Consider the following 16,248-nt stretch of genomic DNA (forward strand, 5'->3'; position numbering starts at 1 on the left):
ATTTTCTTTCTTGTTTTTCATCCAGGAGGGAATGGGAAACTGGTCAGATTTGAAGGAACGATGGATGGCGCTAAATACAGGGAAATTCTTAGAGGAAATCTGTTTCAGTCTTCAAGAGATTTGAGACTGGGACAGAGGTTCACCTTCCAGCGAGGACAATGACACTAAGGCATACTGCTAAAGCAACACTTGAGTGGTTTAAGGGGAAACATTTAAATGTCTTGGAATGGCCTAGTCAAGCCAGACCTCAATCCATTTGAGAATCTGTGGTATGACTTCAAGATTGCTGTACACCAGCAGAACCCATCCAACTTGAAGGAGCTGGAGCAGTTTTGCCTTGAAAGAATGGGCAAAAATCCCAGTGGCTAGATAGATTGCCAAGCTTATAAGAGACATACCCCAAGAGACTTGGGCTGTAATTGCTGCAAAAGGTGTCTCTACAAAAATATTGATTTTGGGGGGGGGTGAAATAGTTTATGCACGCTCAAGTTTTCTGTTTTTTGTTGTGTTATTTTTCTTGTTTGTATCACAAAATGTTATATTCATTTGCATCTTCAAAGTGGTAGGCATGTTGTGTAAATCAAATGATACAAACCCTCCCAAAAATACATTTTAATTCAAGGTTGTAAGGCAACAAAATAGGAAAAATGCCAAGGGGGGTGAATAATTTCGCAAACCACTGTATATCAGTAATAAGCTGCACTGTGAAGAGGTCATTGTGACAGAAGTTTCTTAACTGGAAACTAYTACTAAATCTTGGTGGGGCAAACTACAAAAAAAATGTTTTAGATGCATGCCAGCAAAGCCACTACACAACACAACACTAAACAATACATTAATTGCACTATAATGGTGAAGAACGGTGCCCACAAACGGTTAGGCCCTACATAAAGCTGTCCCAACAGCAGAGTCCAAACACCTTACCACTACTTTTCTTTTACTAGGCAAGTCAGTTAAGAWCAAATTCTTATTTACAATGACGGCCTACACCGGCCAAACCCGGACGACGCTGGGCCAATTGTGCGCCGCCCTATGGGACTCCCGATCACATCTGGTTGGGACACAGCCTGGGAACGAAACAGGGTCTGTAGAGAGGCTTCTTGGATGGGCACTTCTAATTTAACTCTATGGCAACACCCAAGGGGCTTGAATTTTCGAGCTCTACCCTTAGATTTGGCGGTGAGGTAATGTCCCCATGAGTAACAGAACACTGAGCCAATCACGGCGCAACTAGAGAACATTACCAACCCATACGCTCCGCATTTTCCTCTGGCTGCCCACCACCACAGAAAGCACTGAGCCAGGCTGATACACCTGCATTTTGGAGCTGGCTGCCCACCACCACAGAAAGCACTGAGCCAGGCTGATACACCTGCATTTTGGAGCTGCTTTACTCAAGAAAGCACACGTTTGTATGTGGCTTTAGTAACTCAGTAAAAAAAATTTTTTTTTTTACATTGTTTCCAAAATGATACGTGACACGTACTAATGCCAAAATAACATGCAAAACAGGCAAAAAAAATGAATAAATGCTAATGAGCCCCAGCCAACACATTGCTCCCACCTACATTTCAAAATGCAGTACCTAATGATTGTACCTAATGCTGTGTCCGTAACCAAGTGGGAAGTGGCATTTTACCACATACGACTGGGGGRAAATTATCTTGAACGGCCCTCCAATTGGTAATGACTAGTGGGAAACGCGTCTCTCATCCCTGAGCTCTGACTTATCCCACAGCTACTAAGGACATGACCTCGATAACAGCATTTACGTCAGTTAAATGTAAAAACAAAACATTATTTATAAAAAGCAATCTATTAATATGGTTCTTTAACTACATAATTCATTTACAAGCATGATAGCTATGTTTGATGCAGCTTGTTAGCCATTAGCCAATTGTCATTTCCCAACGACTTCAATGCATGTGAATGCATCCAACTGGTATTTACGACTGGTAAATTCCCACAAGGTTACAAATGCAGCTTTATATTTAATATATTGGGTAGAAATATGTACCATTATACTAGATTTTCCACACATCTACCTTAGTACCATGTGAGTTCCTATTTGTACCTTTGAAGATACCGTGTGTGTAACCTTTGACCTTTTTTTGTACACCAGGGAACAACCCTGTACCGTAACTGCACTCTTATATATTAGAGTGTTCTTGGTGGTTCTGCCGAGACATTAATGCACTCCAAACCAAAATGTTGCAAGTTCAAATCCCGAGAGCATTTATGCACACATTGGGCTGTATCTATCAGGTCCATGCTAGCGGACACCTGCATAGTGTTTGCTTTGGCGGTGTCAGAAGTGGAACTGAGTTACAGCCTCTCCGGGCATTATATCTGAAGCGGAAATTGCAATTGGCTGCACAGAGCTAGATTAACAGAAATCCCATGAAGCCTTGTTTACAAGTTGGAACATGCTTGATCTGATTGAATCTATGTCGAGTGTCCCTGAGCACTGCTACTTTTTAGTTGGTGTTTTCAGATAATCGCATTATTGACTTGATTCCGGGTAACTTTAAGCAAAGTGGAGAAATGTATTCTTGCAAATGGCTAATCTCTGTCATGGCTACAGACCTGGAGGAAACAGGTTACTGTTGTATACGAGGTTGTGAGTTCAAATCCCAGGTGTRGTTACGTCCCAAATGTACTAATCAATGTTGAGGTCAATTCCATATACAGTGAGTTCAGAAAGTAATTCAAAATTCTCCTGTAAAAAAAGCATTGAAAATTATTTTATTTTATTGATTTTTTCTGCGTATTTATTGTTGTATATTTACTGACAAAATACAGTTCTGCYGTATAAATACATTTAAAGATTTTTCCAATATTTGGAAAACAGTAGGCGGTAACTCACTATAAAAAAACATGTTTTTGGAACACTTCACGTGACATTTCACATGTAAAATCATGTGTTTTTGAAACACTTCAAATCAAAGTTTATTTGTCACGTGCACCGAATACAACAGGTGTAGACCGTACAGTGAAATGCTACCTTACAGGCCCTAACCAACAGTGCGATTTTTAAAAATATGAATTAGGTGAACAATAGATAAGTAAAAAAAAATAAAAACAACAGTAAAAAGACAGTGAAAAATAACAGTAGCGAGGCTATATACAGTAGCAAGGCTATATACAGTAGCGAGGCTATATACAGTAGCAAGGCTATATACAGTAGAGAGGCTATATACAGTAGTGAGGCTATATACAGGCACCGGTTAGTCGGGCTAATTGAGGTAGTATGTACATATATGTATGGTTAAAGTGAGTATGCATATATGATAAACAGAGAGTAGCAGTAGCGTAAAAGAGGGGTTGGGGGGGGGACAATGCAAATAGTCCGGGTAGCCATTTGATTAGCTGTTCAGGAGTYTWATGGCWTGGGGGTARAARCTGTTGAGAAGCCTTTTAGACCTAGACTTGKCRCTCCGGTACSGCTTGCCATGCGGTAGKAGAGAGAACAGTCTATGACTGGGGTGGCTGGGGTCTTTGACAATTTTTAAGGCCTTCCTCTGACACCACCTGGTGTAGAGGTCCTGGACGGCAGGCAGCTTAGCYCCAGTGATGTACTGGGCCATAAGCACTACCCTCTGTAGTGCCTTGCAGTTGGAGGCTGAGCAGTTGCTGTACCAGGCAGTGATGCAACCRGTCAGGATGCTCTCGATGTTGTAGCTGTAGAACCTTTTGAGGATCTGAGGACCCATGCCAAATATTTTTAGTTTCCTGAGGGGGAATAGGCTTTGTCGTGCCCTCTTGGTGTGTTTGGACCATTCTATTTTGTTGGTGATGTGGACACCAAGGAACTTGAAGCTCTCAACCTGCTCCACTACAGCCCAGTCGATGAGAATGGGGGTGTGCTCGGTCCTCCWTTTCCTGTAGTCCGCAATCATCTCCTTTGTCTTGATTATGTTGAGGGATAGGTTGTTATTCTRGCACCGCCAGGCCAGGTCTCTGACCACCTCCCTATAAGCTGTGTCGTCGTTGTCGGTGATCAGGCCTACCACTGTTGTGTCGTCTGCAAACGTAATGATGGTGTTGGAGTCATGCCTGGCCACGCAGTCGTGGGTGAACAGGGAGTACAGGAGGGGACTGAGCACGCACCCCTGAGGTGCTCCAGTGTTGAGGATCAGCGTGGCCAATGTGTTGCTACCTACCCTCACTACCTGGGGGCGGCCTGTCAGGAAGTCCAGGATCCAGTTGCAGAGGGAGGTGTTTAGTCCCAGGRTCCTTAGCTTAGTGATGAGCTTTGAGGGYACTATGGTGTTGAACRCTGAGCTGTAGTYAATGAATAGCATTCTCACGTAAGGTGTTCATTTTGTCCAGGTAAAACTGCTGCCATTTCTTCCGGTGACATGCAATTCAATGTGTTATCGCTGTTCTGCTAAAATATGACCCCCACCTCGSATTTTAACTCCAAACCTCTGGACTTTCAAAACAAAGATATAAAACAAAGAGGAGTTTCTAATCAAATGGATTATTCTGAGCTGCATTCTTCTGTGATAACGTCTACTAAAAGAGAAATATGGTGATACAGACTCAGCTGGTTTCTTTTACTGTCTACACTGCAGAACGGCCCAAATCCGCCGGTGTGTGTGTATGCAGTGTACCAGCTCTGTACTCACAGCCACCATAAATTACGGAGATCACTGAACACACCCGGACTGAGAGATGAGATGGAGTTCTCACTGAGAAACCTGAGAGAGAGAGAGAGGGAGGGAGGAGAGAGAGGGAAACAAATATTACTGAACATTATTGCTCCTACACATAAAAAGACACAAACAGATAATCAGATGAGAAACATCCTCCTTTCTCCTCCTTTCTCCTCCCTCCTTCCACCTAGATTCCAAGCTGTATCACAACCAGCTGTGATTGAGAGTCCCATAGGGCGAAGCACAGTTGGCCCAGCATCGGCAGTCATTGTAAATAAGAATTTGTTCTTAACTGACTTGCCTAGTTAAATAAAGGTTAAATAAAAAATAAATTACAAAAAAATCCTCCTCCCTACTTCCTCCTCGCTCCTTTCTTTCCCCTCCTTTCTCCCATCTCCTTCCTTCCTCCCCCTCCTCCTTCCTCCCTCCTCCTTCCTCCCTCCTTCCTCCTCCCTCCTGTCTCCTTTCTCCCATCTCCTTCCTTCCTCCCCCCTCCTCCTTCCTCCTTACCCTCCTGCCTCCTTCTTCCTCCTGCCTCCTTCCTCCTTTCCTTTCCTCTCCCTCTTTCCTCCTCCCTCCATCATCCCCCTCCTTCCTCCTACTCCTCCTCTCCTTCCTCCTCCTCCTTCCTCCTCCTTCCTTTCTCCTTCCTTTCTCCTTCCCTTTCAAAAGTACTGCACTAATAGGGAATTGGGTGCATTTGGGACGCAGCCCTATACTCTATTTACAACTGTAGGTTACAGCTGACATACAGTCTGTGTTTAAGCAGTGGGATATATAAATATTCTATTTAATCGTTCCAATAATTGTTTATGATTTCTGATTTAATCTCTTCAGTGTGTGTTGGAAATTAAAGGGATAATCAAATATTTTCTTTTTATTGGCCAATTTGAGATATGGCTTTTTCTTTACAACTCTGCCTAGAAGGCCAGCATCCCGGAGTCGCCTCTTCATGGTTGATGTTGAGAAAAAAAACAAGGACATTTCTAAGTGACCCCAAACGTTTGAACGGTAGTGATGTTTGGGGGGGGGGGAGGGGAGATGGAGAGAGAGAGAGGGAGAGGGGGAAAGAGAGAGAGAGAAAGAGAGGGAGAGAGAGAAAGAGAGAGAGAAGAGAGAGGAGAGAGAGGACGAGAGAGAGAGAGAGAGAGAGCAGAGGGAGAGAGGAGAGAGAGAGAGAGAGGAGAGAGAGAGAGAGAGAGAGAGAGAGAGAGAGAGAGGAAGAGAGAGAGAGAGAGAGAGAGAGAGAGAGCGCACGAGAGAATATAAAAAATATTACTGAACATTATCCTTCTACACAACAAAGACACAAAATAATCAGATGAGGAACATCCTCCTTTCTCTTCCCAGCGTAGTCCGAGTTAGAGTTTGGCCGGGGTAGGCGGTCATTGTAAATATGAATTTGTTATTAATTGACTTAACTGCCTAGTTAAATAAAGGTTAAAGGCGGAGACATGTCACTGCCGACTGAGAGCGCAATTACAAGCAGAAACCCAGTTTTCCCATACTCGAGGTAGCTTTTGTTGTGGTTTGTGTGACAAACAGCAGCAGGTGTTATCCAGGAGGATGTGGTGGCTAATTTGTTACCACTGCCCTTTTTGAAGACTACATTCCAACGATTATTAAATGTCGTACAGAGTGGAAGGCCAACACCAGCACTGCCAGGAAAGAGATTTGAAAGGTATTTTCAAGCCAACAATTATGAGCGCTATCCGTGGATGACTGGGTGTGAGTAAGCCAAGAAGCTGTGCTGGATTGTCTGCTCTTCAGACTGACAAGCAGTCAACCTGGGCCATTGCTGGTTTAGTAAAAAAACCTGCCCCTAACCCTATTACAGGGGCTGAGTCACTGGCTTACTGGTGCTCTTCCATGCCGTCCCTAGGACGTGTGCGTCACTTGAGTGGGTTGACGCCCCCCCTTGGGTTGTGCCGTGGCGGAGATCTTTGTGGGCTATACTCGGCCTTGTCTCAGGATGGTAAGTTGGTGGTTGAAGATATCCCTCTAGTGGTGTGGGGGCTGTGCTTTGGAAAGTGGGTGGGGTTATATCCTTCCTGTTTGGCCCTGTCCGGGGGTATCATCGGATGGGGCCACAGTGTCTCCTGACCCCTCCTGTCTCAGCCTCCAATATTTATCCAATATTTATGCGGCAGTAGTTTATGTGTCGGGGGGGTAGGGTCAGTCTGTTATATCTGGAGTATTTCTCCTGTCTTATCCGGTGTCTTGTGTGAATTTAAGTATGCTCTCTCTAATTCGCTCTCTCTTTCTTTCTATCTTTCTTTCTTTCTCTCGGAGGACCTGAGCCCTAGGACCATGCCTCAGGACTACCTGGCCTGATGACCCCTTGCTGTCCCCAGTCCACCTGGTCGTGCTGCTGCTCCAGTTTTAACTGTTCTGCCTGTGGCTATGGAACCCTGACCTGTTCACCGGACGTGCTACCTGTCCCAGACCTGCTGTTATCAACTCTCTAGAGACAGCAGGAGCGGTAGAGATACTCTGAATGATTGGCTATGAAAAGCCAACTGACATTTACTCCTGAGGTGCTGACCTGTTCCACCCTCGACATCCACTGTGATTATTATTATTTGACCCTGCTGGTCATCTATGAACAACATCTATGAACATTTGAACATCTTGGCCATGTTCTGGTATAATCTCCACCCGGCACAGCCAGAAGAGGACTGGCCACCCCTCATAGCCTGGTTCCTCTCACTGGCTGACGAAATCTGTGACCGCCACAGCCCTAGGCGAATTTGATGGATTGGTAATGATTTCCTCACTGTAGCTACTGGCTTTTTGTGGCTTTGCACTACACAGTACTACTCAATTCCTAATTGTATCAATCTCACCGCTGCCAATTATGCTTTTGGTTTAGGCCCAATCCTCAGAGGCCGTTGTTTGTGAAGGGAAAAAAGTTGCGCAAGGCTTGTATCTCCTCTCCCTCTCTGTCTCTCTCTCTCTCTGTCTCTCTCTGTCTCTTTCTATCTTTGTCTCTCTCTCTCTATCTCTCTCTCCCTCTCTCTCCTCTCTCTTCTTAACAAACCCTTCACTCTGTGAGCTAACTTGTAACAAATAAAGAAGTACTGTCACATTTAACATGGTCAATTCATAAGCAAGAATAAAAAATAATATAGAAAATAATATTTTTTCAAATGAGGAAGGTTTCTATTGCTTAACTGATTGGCGTGAAAAACAACTGTTATAACGGGTTCCATTTTGTGAATAAATAACTTTCGTAGTATTATAAACTATGAAACATCTGGTTCCTAGTAGGCTACAGAATTAAAGAAGGGCTGTTTCTCTGAACCTCAGCAAGCTTGTTCCTCTCCCCAGTCAGAGAGCAGACTGCCTCTCCCAGACTGACCACCAGCAGCAGCAAACCTATCCTTATTTATGTTAAGAAAACAAATGTGAAGGCCAAAATTGTGGGCGGGAAAGCACTCATCATGTTTATGCACCCTAATAATCACCCGGAGAATACTTCCAGAACCAACATTATATTGATATCTACTGTAGTCTTTATGGAAAGAGATGCATGTGACAGTGCAGTAAGCTGCTTTATTTCTCGTTTACACATTTTGTCTTCTTGATTTCAATATGGAAGGGAAACCAGGTACTGGTGTTTGTATGTACTGTAAAAGGTAAAGTCAAGGTATTCTCATACCCTATGTTGTGTATCATAGTAGCAGTTCATTCAATTGAGGGAGGTAAGGAGGCATGGCTGAAAAACTTTGGAAAGTACTAGCTAAATTTGGGAAGTACTAGCTAAGTTTGGGAAGTACTAGCTAAGTTTGGGAAGTACTAGCTAAGTTTGGGAAGTACTAGCTAATGATTAGCACAAATACAGATTGGCAGGCTTCGGCATATTTATTTATAGCCACTTTGCTGCATCTGTTGGGCTACAGGTGATCATGGGTATTGCTAAATAACACACCGGCCTGATAATATGGACCAATATGTTATTCGGATGGAGTGGAACGTTTTATTTTCGGATGGAGTAGAACATTTTATTTTAATGGAGTCACCATCATTTTATTTTCATACATTTTGGAGTAGAAAAGTCACCAGGGCTGCGTTCAATCCGAAAAAAAAAAAGAAAAGTTTGCCTGGGTGCTGCCACCACCATCAATAAACAAGCGATAATAGCCAAATGATCCACAGTCACGTGTCTTTAAAACCAGCCAAWGACAAATGTAAAAAAAACAATGTGTAGCATATTCAGAACTGTATAGCCTATTGGTTTATTGGTTTTTACTTTCCTAAAACAATAATTGTCCACCTCACGGTTCATTTGGGGWGGCAGGTAGCCTGGTTGTTAGAGCGTTGGACTAGTAACCGAAAGGTTGCAAGATCAAATCCCTGAGCTGAYGAGGTACAAATCTGTTGTTSTGCCCCACGAACAAGGCAGTTAACCCACTGTTCCTCATTGAAAATGTGAATTTGTTCTTAACTGACTTGCTTAGTTAAATAAAGATATATATATTTTTTACTTCTGTCGGAGATTTGTGCGTAAATGCACCAGGGCATTGTATGTAGGTCTAGGCGTCCTCTGTATAATATTAATATAAAAAAGACATCTGTAAAGGATGAGAAGCTTAAGCCCTAGAGAGACTGAGAGGATGCCGGAGCAATGTTCCCGACACTGACATCTTTATCCCTGTCAGAAAGTCTACTACTGACATACAGTTATAGGCATTCAGAACAAAGCTAATTCATACTGTTTTCGTTCAGAATATTTTTGGGATAAAGATAAGCATTATATTGTTAGATTTAAAGGAGTAACTGCGGGAGATCTAAAACATTCTTTGTCACGTCAAGTTCAACTGTAGGAGTCAGTTGGRGCGGCGGTGTGCACTGCCTTCATAGGCCTGCAGTAGCCAAGCCTGATAACCTAATAAAGCCTAATAACGAACTGGTTTAAACCGTCATAAAAGTTTTGAACAGGCTTGGCCTATATTTATTTCACAACAGGCCTATTTTTTACCTATGTTAATGAGCACAACATAATAATAAAAATACCAATAATAATAATAATAATAATAATAACAATACCAATAATAATAATAATAATAACAATAGCAATACTAATAATAACAATACCAATAATAATAATAATAATAATAACAATAGCAATACTAATAATAACAATACCAATAATAATAACAATAATAATAATAATAATAATAACAATAGCAATACTAATAATAACAATACCAATAATAATAATAATAATAACAATACTAATAATAATGTTATACAATAACAATAATGATAAAACAAATGATAATACATATGAAAATTCAATGAAACCTGAATAGCGCGTTGCACACACACAGTCCATTTGGCCGCGCCAACGGTTTTCAAATTTTTGTCAATGACAATAGTACAACTTGTCTACTTCTTTTCACGAGGCTAGGATTTTTTTTTGTCTAACTTTTGTTTTACTTCAATGAAAAAGGCCTCCATCTTCTCAATGAACAGTAGCTTAGGCCAGCTTCCTCTCACTCGCTCTCTCTCTCTCTTCAGCAGCAGCAGGCATATTTGAGGTGAGCATCCGAAACCAGTTTCAGCTGGACATGCTGTAAGCTATACTTATTATTAAGTTACCATTGGCTAACACAGATAACAAGCTTACGCAGTTCTCATCACCTCACACATTAAATTAACAGAGGATGGGTCCAATCAGGTCCAGTCGGTAAATACATWTTAATTGCAGATACCTGAGAACCGTGAAAATTATATCAGACCCGACCCAGATCTAAGACAAAACCTCTGAATTTAGGACCCGCTCGTGTCCCGGGTCAGATCTCATCATTTCAGGTTTGTTGGACCCGTGAAAACCTCTACTTCAAGCCACACTCGCCATATGCACCAAACAGAGCAAACGTAGGCAACCTAAAAGTCTGTTCAAGAAAGTTGAAGAACATTTTGGGGAAATGTGTCGTTCAGTACAAGCCGTTACGCAATGTTACAAACATTCAATGGAACTGAACACACCCCAGAACTGGCTTTCTCACAGTCGTTCTACAAACAAATTACCAAGCGTGTATACTATCTGAACTGTTAAGAGTTAGACAAACAGTTTTAAGTAATACAGAAATTATTGGTATTTCAGTTATGGTTGGGATATATTGACCAAATTATCAGGAAAGTTTTGAATGTGTTTTCCCTTCAAAATTCACAAGAAAAAACCATTTCACACTTATTTCTTAAAAACAATATATCACAGAGAGGAATGCCCCCCAGACCCCCCTAGAAGGGTATTTGACACCGGATCCCATTGACCCTTAATCTGGTGATGTCACAAAATTGAAAGAGTGTAAGATCTCAGTGGCTTTTTTCTCAAGATTATTCAAACGCACAAAACTTCTGAATGAAATATGCCAGTGAAGACTACCCAGAGTGGCTCCAACACGGTGGAACACGGTGGAACTCCTCACATTTGGTTTGCACTGTGTATGATAAGAGGGAGGAACTCCTAGAGAGCCTTTGAATATATTGTGGATGATGACTTTGATGAAGACACAGTTCACAGCGCAGATGGACACATTACACACGTGACAAGCTTCAAGTTCTGCTTCCTGCTATCCACATTCAACTCCATCTTTGCGTACTCTGACATGCTGTTTGTGATTTTTGCAGAATAAGGAAGTTTTACATGCATTTCTGCCTGTCCAGGTTCGATGAATTCTACAGCACCATGGAGAGAGAAAAAGGGAAACTCTACTCTATCTACGAGGACACTGTGCCTGAGACCGGGGATCCGAGAGGGTGGAGGGCACAGAGGCATGGAGAAGTCTGCGCCCGGTACCAACAGCTACACAGTGGGATCATCGACAACCGTCTCACTCAGCTAAAGAACAGGTTCAAGGACCACAAAAAGGCTTATGTTTCTTGCCCTTATTGACCCACAGCGGTTCACCAGATATAGGGAAATCTTCCCCAACACTGCGTTCTCAAGTCTCAAGGAAAGCTATGGGCCTCACGTTGATCTCTCGCGGCTCAAAGCAGAACTCACAGTGATGTACTCCATGAGAACTCACAGTGATGTACTCCATGAGAACTCACAGTGATGTACTCCATGAGAACTCACAGTGATGTACTCCATGAGAACTCACAGTGATGTACTCCATGAGAACTCACAGTGATGTACTCCATGAGAACTCACAGTGATGTACTCCATGAGTACTCACAGTGATGTACTCCATGAGAACTCACAGTGATGTACTCCATGAGAACTCACAGTGATGTACTCCATGAGAACTCACAGTGATGTACTCCATGAGAACTCACAGTGATGTACTCCATGAGAACTCACAGTGATGTACTCCATGAGAACTCACAGTGATGTACTCCATGAGAACTCACAGTGATGTACTCCATGTCTGACTTACATGTTAGGAGCCCGGTCGACTTCCTCCGCTTTCTCCAAGAGGCTGACAGAGATACTGCTGTTGACCATTCCCCTGTCTAATGCCTCGGACATTCTCCGCCCTGAAACAGATTTACGACTTACTGCAGGAACACCACTGGACCGGTCTGACTGTCAGCCTTGGCTTTGATCTCAATGGAGAAAGTACCTCTGTGAGATATAAAAATAAAAGGCCAAACTATATGACCCTGCTATTGCCCATTTCATAAAGAAGGACTGGAGGATGGGACTTTTTGTTTTGTTTACGACAGCTCACTTGCTGTTAGCTATCTCTTTTAAAAGAATGCACGTTGAAACATTGTTGCATTTAAACTTTAGATCCCCAGAAGGGCTACTTTATGTGCTGAACGTGATAAAAAAAAATGATGTCTGCAACGGCAAGTAATACCTGTTTTATTAATTTGGTTTTGGTATTGATAAATGGTTGTGGTTTTATGTTATGGATTGGGTCGTCTTGGTTTACTATGTCCAAGTGAACGAGCTGCTTAGGCTATTCTTTAACGTTATTTTATGCGGTGTGTGACTCTTCTTTCTATCAGCTCTCTCCTTCAGGACGGATGAGCAGAGGTAGCGCTCCTGTTTTCTTGGCGCTGAGCTCGCAGTAGCCTAACTGTCCGCGGTCCAGAATCAATAGTTAGGTTCGTACCGTCGGGGCGACCACAGATTAACAGCAGTATTCATGGGGGCTTTTTCCTACCCTAACTGGGGGGGGAAATATATATTTTGCATGTAGAAAGTCAAACGTCGGCGCCGTACCGTGTGATTGCCGTATTACGCGGTATTAACGAGCTCTGAACATTATCTCCCCCTCTCTCTCCGTCTCCCCCTCTCTCCTCCGTCTCCCTCCCTCTCTTCCCGTCTCCCCCTCTCTCTCCGCTCCCCCCTCCCCTCTCTCTCCGTTCTCCCCCCTCCCTCTCTCTCCGTCTCCCCCTCTCTCTCCGTCTCCCCCCTCTCTCTCTCCGTCTCCCCCTCCCCTCCCTCTCCGTCTCCCCCTCTCTCTCCGTCTCTCCCTCCCCTCTCGCTCTGTCTCCCCCCTCTCTCTCCGTCTCCCCCTCCCCTCTCTCTCCGTCTCCCCCTCTCTCTCGTCTCCCCCCTCCCCTCTCTCTCCGTCTCCCCCTCTCTCTCCGTCTCCTCCTCCCCTCTCTCTCCGTCTACCCCTCTCTCCTCCCCGTCTCCCCCTCCCCTCTCTCTCCGCTCCCCCTCTCTCTCCGTCTCCCCTCTCTCTCCGTCTCCCTCTCCCCCTCTCTCTCCCGTCTCCACCCTCTCCCCCTCTCTCCGTCTCCCCCCTCTCTCTCCGTCTCCCCCCTCTCTCTCCGTCTCCCCCTCCTCTCCTCTCCCTCCCCCCTCTCTCTCTCCCTCCCCCCTCTCTCTCCGTCTCCCCCCTCTCTCTCTCTCCGTCTACCCCCTCTCTCTCCGTCTCCCCCCTCCCCTCTCTCTCCGTCTCCCCCTCCCCCCTCTCTCTCCGTCTCCACCCCTCTCCCCCCTCTCTCCGTCTCCCCCCTCCCCCCCCTCTCTCCGTCTCCACCCTCCCCTCTCTCTCCGTCTCCCCCCTCTCTCTCCGTCTCCCCCCTCCCCCTCTCTCTCCCCGTCTCCCCCTCTCTCCGTCTCCCCCCCTCTCCCCTCTCTCTCCCTCTCCTCCCCTCCCTCTCTCTCCGTCCCCCCCTCTCCAGTCTCTCTCCGTCTCCCCCCATCTCTCTCTCTCTCTCCATCTCTGTCTTTAGTAAGGGTGGATTTACATTCATAAAATGTGTTCTAGTGAGATCTAGCTCTCTTCAACATCAGATTTGCATCCTCTCTGTTTAGACTCTCCTTGGATGGAGTGTGTCCATTAGCAATACCGTAAATACCGTAGTATATAGTCAAACAAAATAAGGATAGCAATTCAAACTTTACAGGAGCTTCTCTCATCTAAACCATTTTGCACATACAATTGCACACTTGATTAACGCAATGATCCACAAATGTGTGGATATTTCCATGTTCAATTTGGCTAACAGAGAAAAAAATGCTGTCTACTGGTATTAAGGTCATTCTTGCATGGGGATATGTGGTGTGGGAGAGCTATTGTCTTTACACTCAGAGGAGGGTATGAGAGTACTCCGGAGGTAGTGTGGAGGGAATCTCTTCATGAGAGATTTTAATCTAGATCCGTCTCTTTACACAAGAATCTCTCCTGGACCTAGTTTGTGTCATCAAAGTCCTGTAGTGAAAGAGGCCCACATAAGTCGTGTAGTGTAAAGGCCCACATAAGTCGTGTAGTGTAAAGAGGCCCACATAAGTCGTGTAGTGTAAAGAGGCCCACATAAGTCGTTGTAGTGTAAAGAGGCCCACATAAGTCGTGTAGTGTAAAGAGGCCACAATAAGTCTTGTAGTGTAAAGAGGCCCACATAAGTCGTGTAGTGTAAAGAGGCCCACATAAGTCTTGTAGTGTAAAGAGGCCCACATAAGTCGTGTAGTGTAAAGAGGCCCACATAAGTTGTGTAGTGTAAGAGGCCCACATAAGTCGTGTAGTGTGTAAAGAGGCCCACATACGGTGGATAGAGCTATGTCAGTACTCACAGTCTCTCTAGCTTGTAGAAGTCCACTGAAGGCTTGAGTGAGATTGTCTGGATGCTGTTATTCTGTAGGAACCTGAGATGAGAAAACACACACACACACACACACACACACACACACACACACACACACACACACACACACACACACACACACACACACACACACACACACACACACACACACACACACACACACACACACACACACAACCACACACACACACACACACACACACACACACTGTCAACTCAAGCACAGAGATTCAACATTATTTCACCAGGTACCAGCAAATGCTATTATTAATAGCACAATCTCATTCTAAAATAAAACACAGAGGTTGAGTTTTCATGTGGTAAACAAACATGTTTCTAGCTTTAACACAACCAGTACAGTAAGCCCTGAACAGTACAATGTAAAGCCCTGACCCAGTACAGTCTAAAGCCCTGACCCAGTACAATCTAAGCCTGCCAGTACAGAGTAAAGCCCTGACCCAGTACAGTGTAATGCCCTGGCCCAGTACAGTGTAAAGCCCTGACCCAGTACAGTGTGAACCCTGACCCAGTACAGTGTAGCCCTGACCAGTACATGTAATGCCCTGGCCCAGTAACAATGAAAAGCCCTGACCCAGTACAGTGTAAAGCCCTGACCCAGTACAAGGTAAAGCCTGACCCAGTAAATGTAAAGCCCTGAACCCAGTTACAGTGTAAAGCCTGACCCAGTACAGTATAAAGCCTGACCAGTACAGTGTAAAGCCTGGACCCAGTACAGTGTTAAAGCCCTGACCCAGTACAATGTAAAGCCCTGACCCAGTACAGATGTAAAGCCCTGACCCAGTACAGTGTAAAGCCCTGACCCAAGTAAGTGTAAAGCCCTGACCCAGTACAATGTAAAGCCTGACCCAGTACAGTGTAAAGCCCTGACCCAGTACAGTAGTAAAGCCCTGACCCAGTACAATCTAAACCCTGACCCAGTACAATGTAAAGCCCTGCCCAGTAAGTGTAAAGCCCTGACCAGTACAGTTGTAAAGCCCTGACCCAGTTACAATGTAATGCCCTGACCGCCAGTACAGTGTAAAAGCCCGACCCAGACAATTGTAAAGCCCTGGACCCAGTACAATGTAAAGCCCCTGACCTCGTTACAGTATAAAGCCCTGACCCAGTACAGTGTAAAGCCCTGCCCCCTGATCCAGTACAATGACCGAGGCCAGAAGACGGTCTAGTAGAAACAATGGTCCACTCTGGGTCCAGGTCTCAGGTCCTTGTGCCAGTCTCAGTCTCGTCAGTCTCTCGTCTCCAGCCCCGTTGTGTCAGTCTCTGTCTCTCAGTCTCGCTCTTGTCTCGTCAGTCTCCAGTGTCTCTGTCTCCCGAGTCTCTCTCTCTGTCTCCGTGTCAGTCTCAGTCCTCTGTTCCTCCGTGTCAGTCTCAGTCTCTTCTGTTCATCCGTGTCAGTCTCAGTCTTCTCTGTCTTCCGTGGTCAGTCTTCAGTCTCTCTGTCTCCGTGTCAGTCTCAGTCTTGTTCGGCAGTCCGTCTCTCTGTCCCGCTGTCAGTCTCAGTCTCTCTGTCTCCGTGTCAGTCTAGTCCTCTCCGGCAGTCTCAGTCCTC

The 16,248-nt window shown here is 44.7% G+C and overlaps 1 protein-coding gene across 1 annotated transcript in view; it reads right to left on the bottom strand.

The window, feature by feature from the left end:
• Positions 1 to 3,365: 3,365 nt before the first annotated feature.
• LOC111964452 (relaxin receptor 2-like) overlaps positions 3,366 to 16,248 on the bottom strand; it is a 79,366-nt gene continuing 66,483 nt past the window's right edge. Inside the window, exons 6-9 of the mRNA XM_070443506.1 lie at positions 14,647 to 14,718; positions 4,632 to 4,703; positions 4,164 to 4,284; positions 3,366 to 3,701 (exon numbers count right to left, since the gene is read on the bottom strand). Coding sequence (XP_070299607.1) covers positions 3,366 to 3,701; positions 4,164 to 4,284; positions 4,632 to 4,703; positions 14,647 to 14,718 — 601 coding nt within the window. The remainder of the gene's footprint in view (positions 3,702 to 4,163; positions 4,285 to 4,631; positions 4,704 to 14,646; positions 14,719 to 16,248) is intronic.

The sequence above is a fragment of the Salvelinus sp. IW2-2015 genome, linkage group LG5, assembly GCF_002910315.2.
Source record: "Salvelinus sp. IW2-2015 linkage group LG5, ASM291031v2, whole genome shotgun sequence".
NCBI lineage: Eukaryota > Metazoa > Chordata > Actinopteri > Salmoniformes > Salmonidae > Salvelinus > Salvelinus sp. IW2-2015.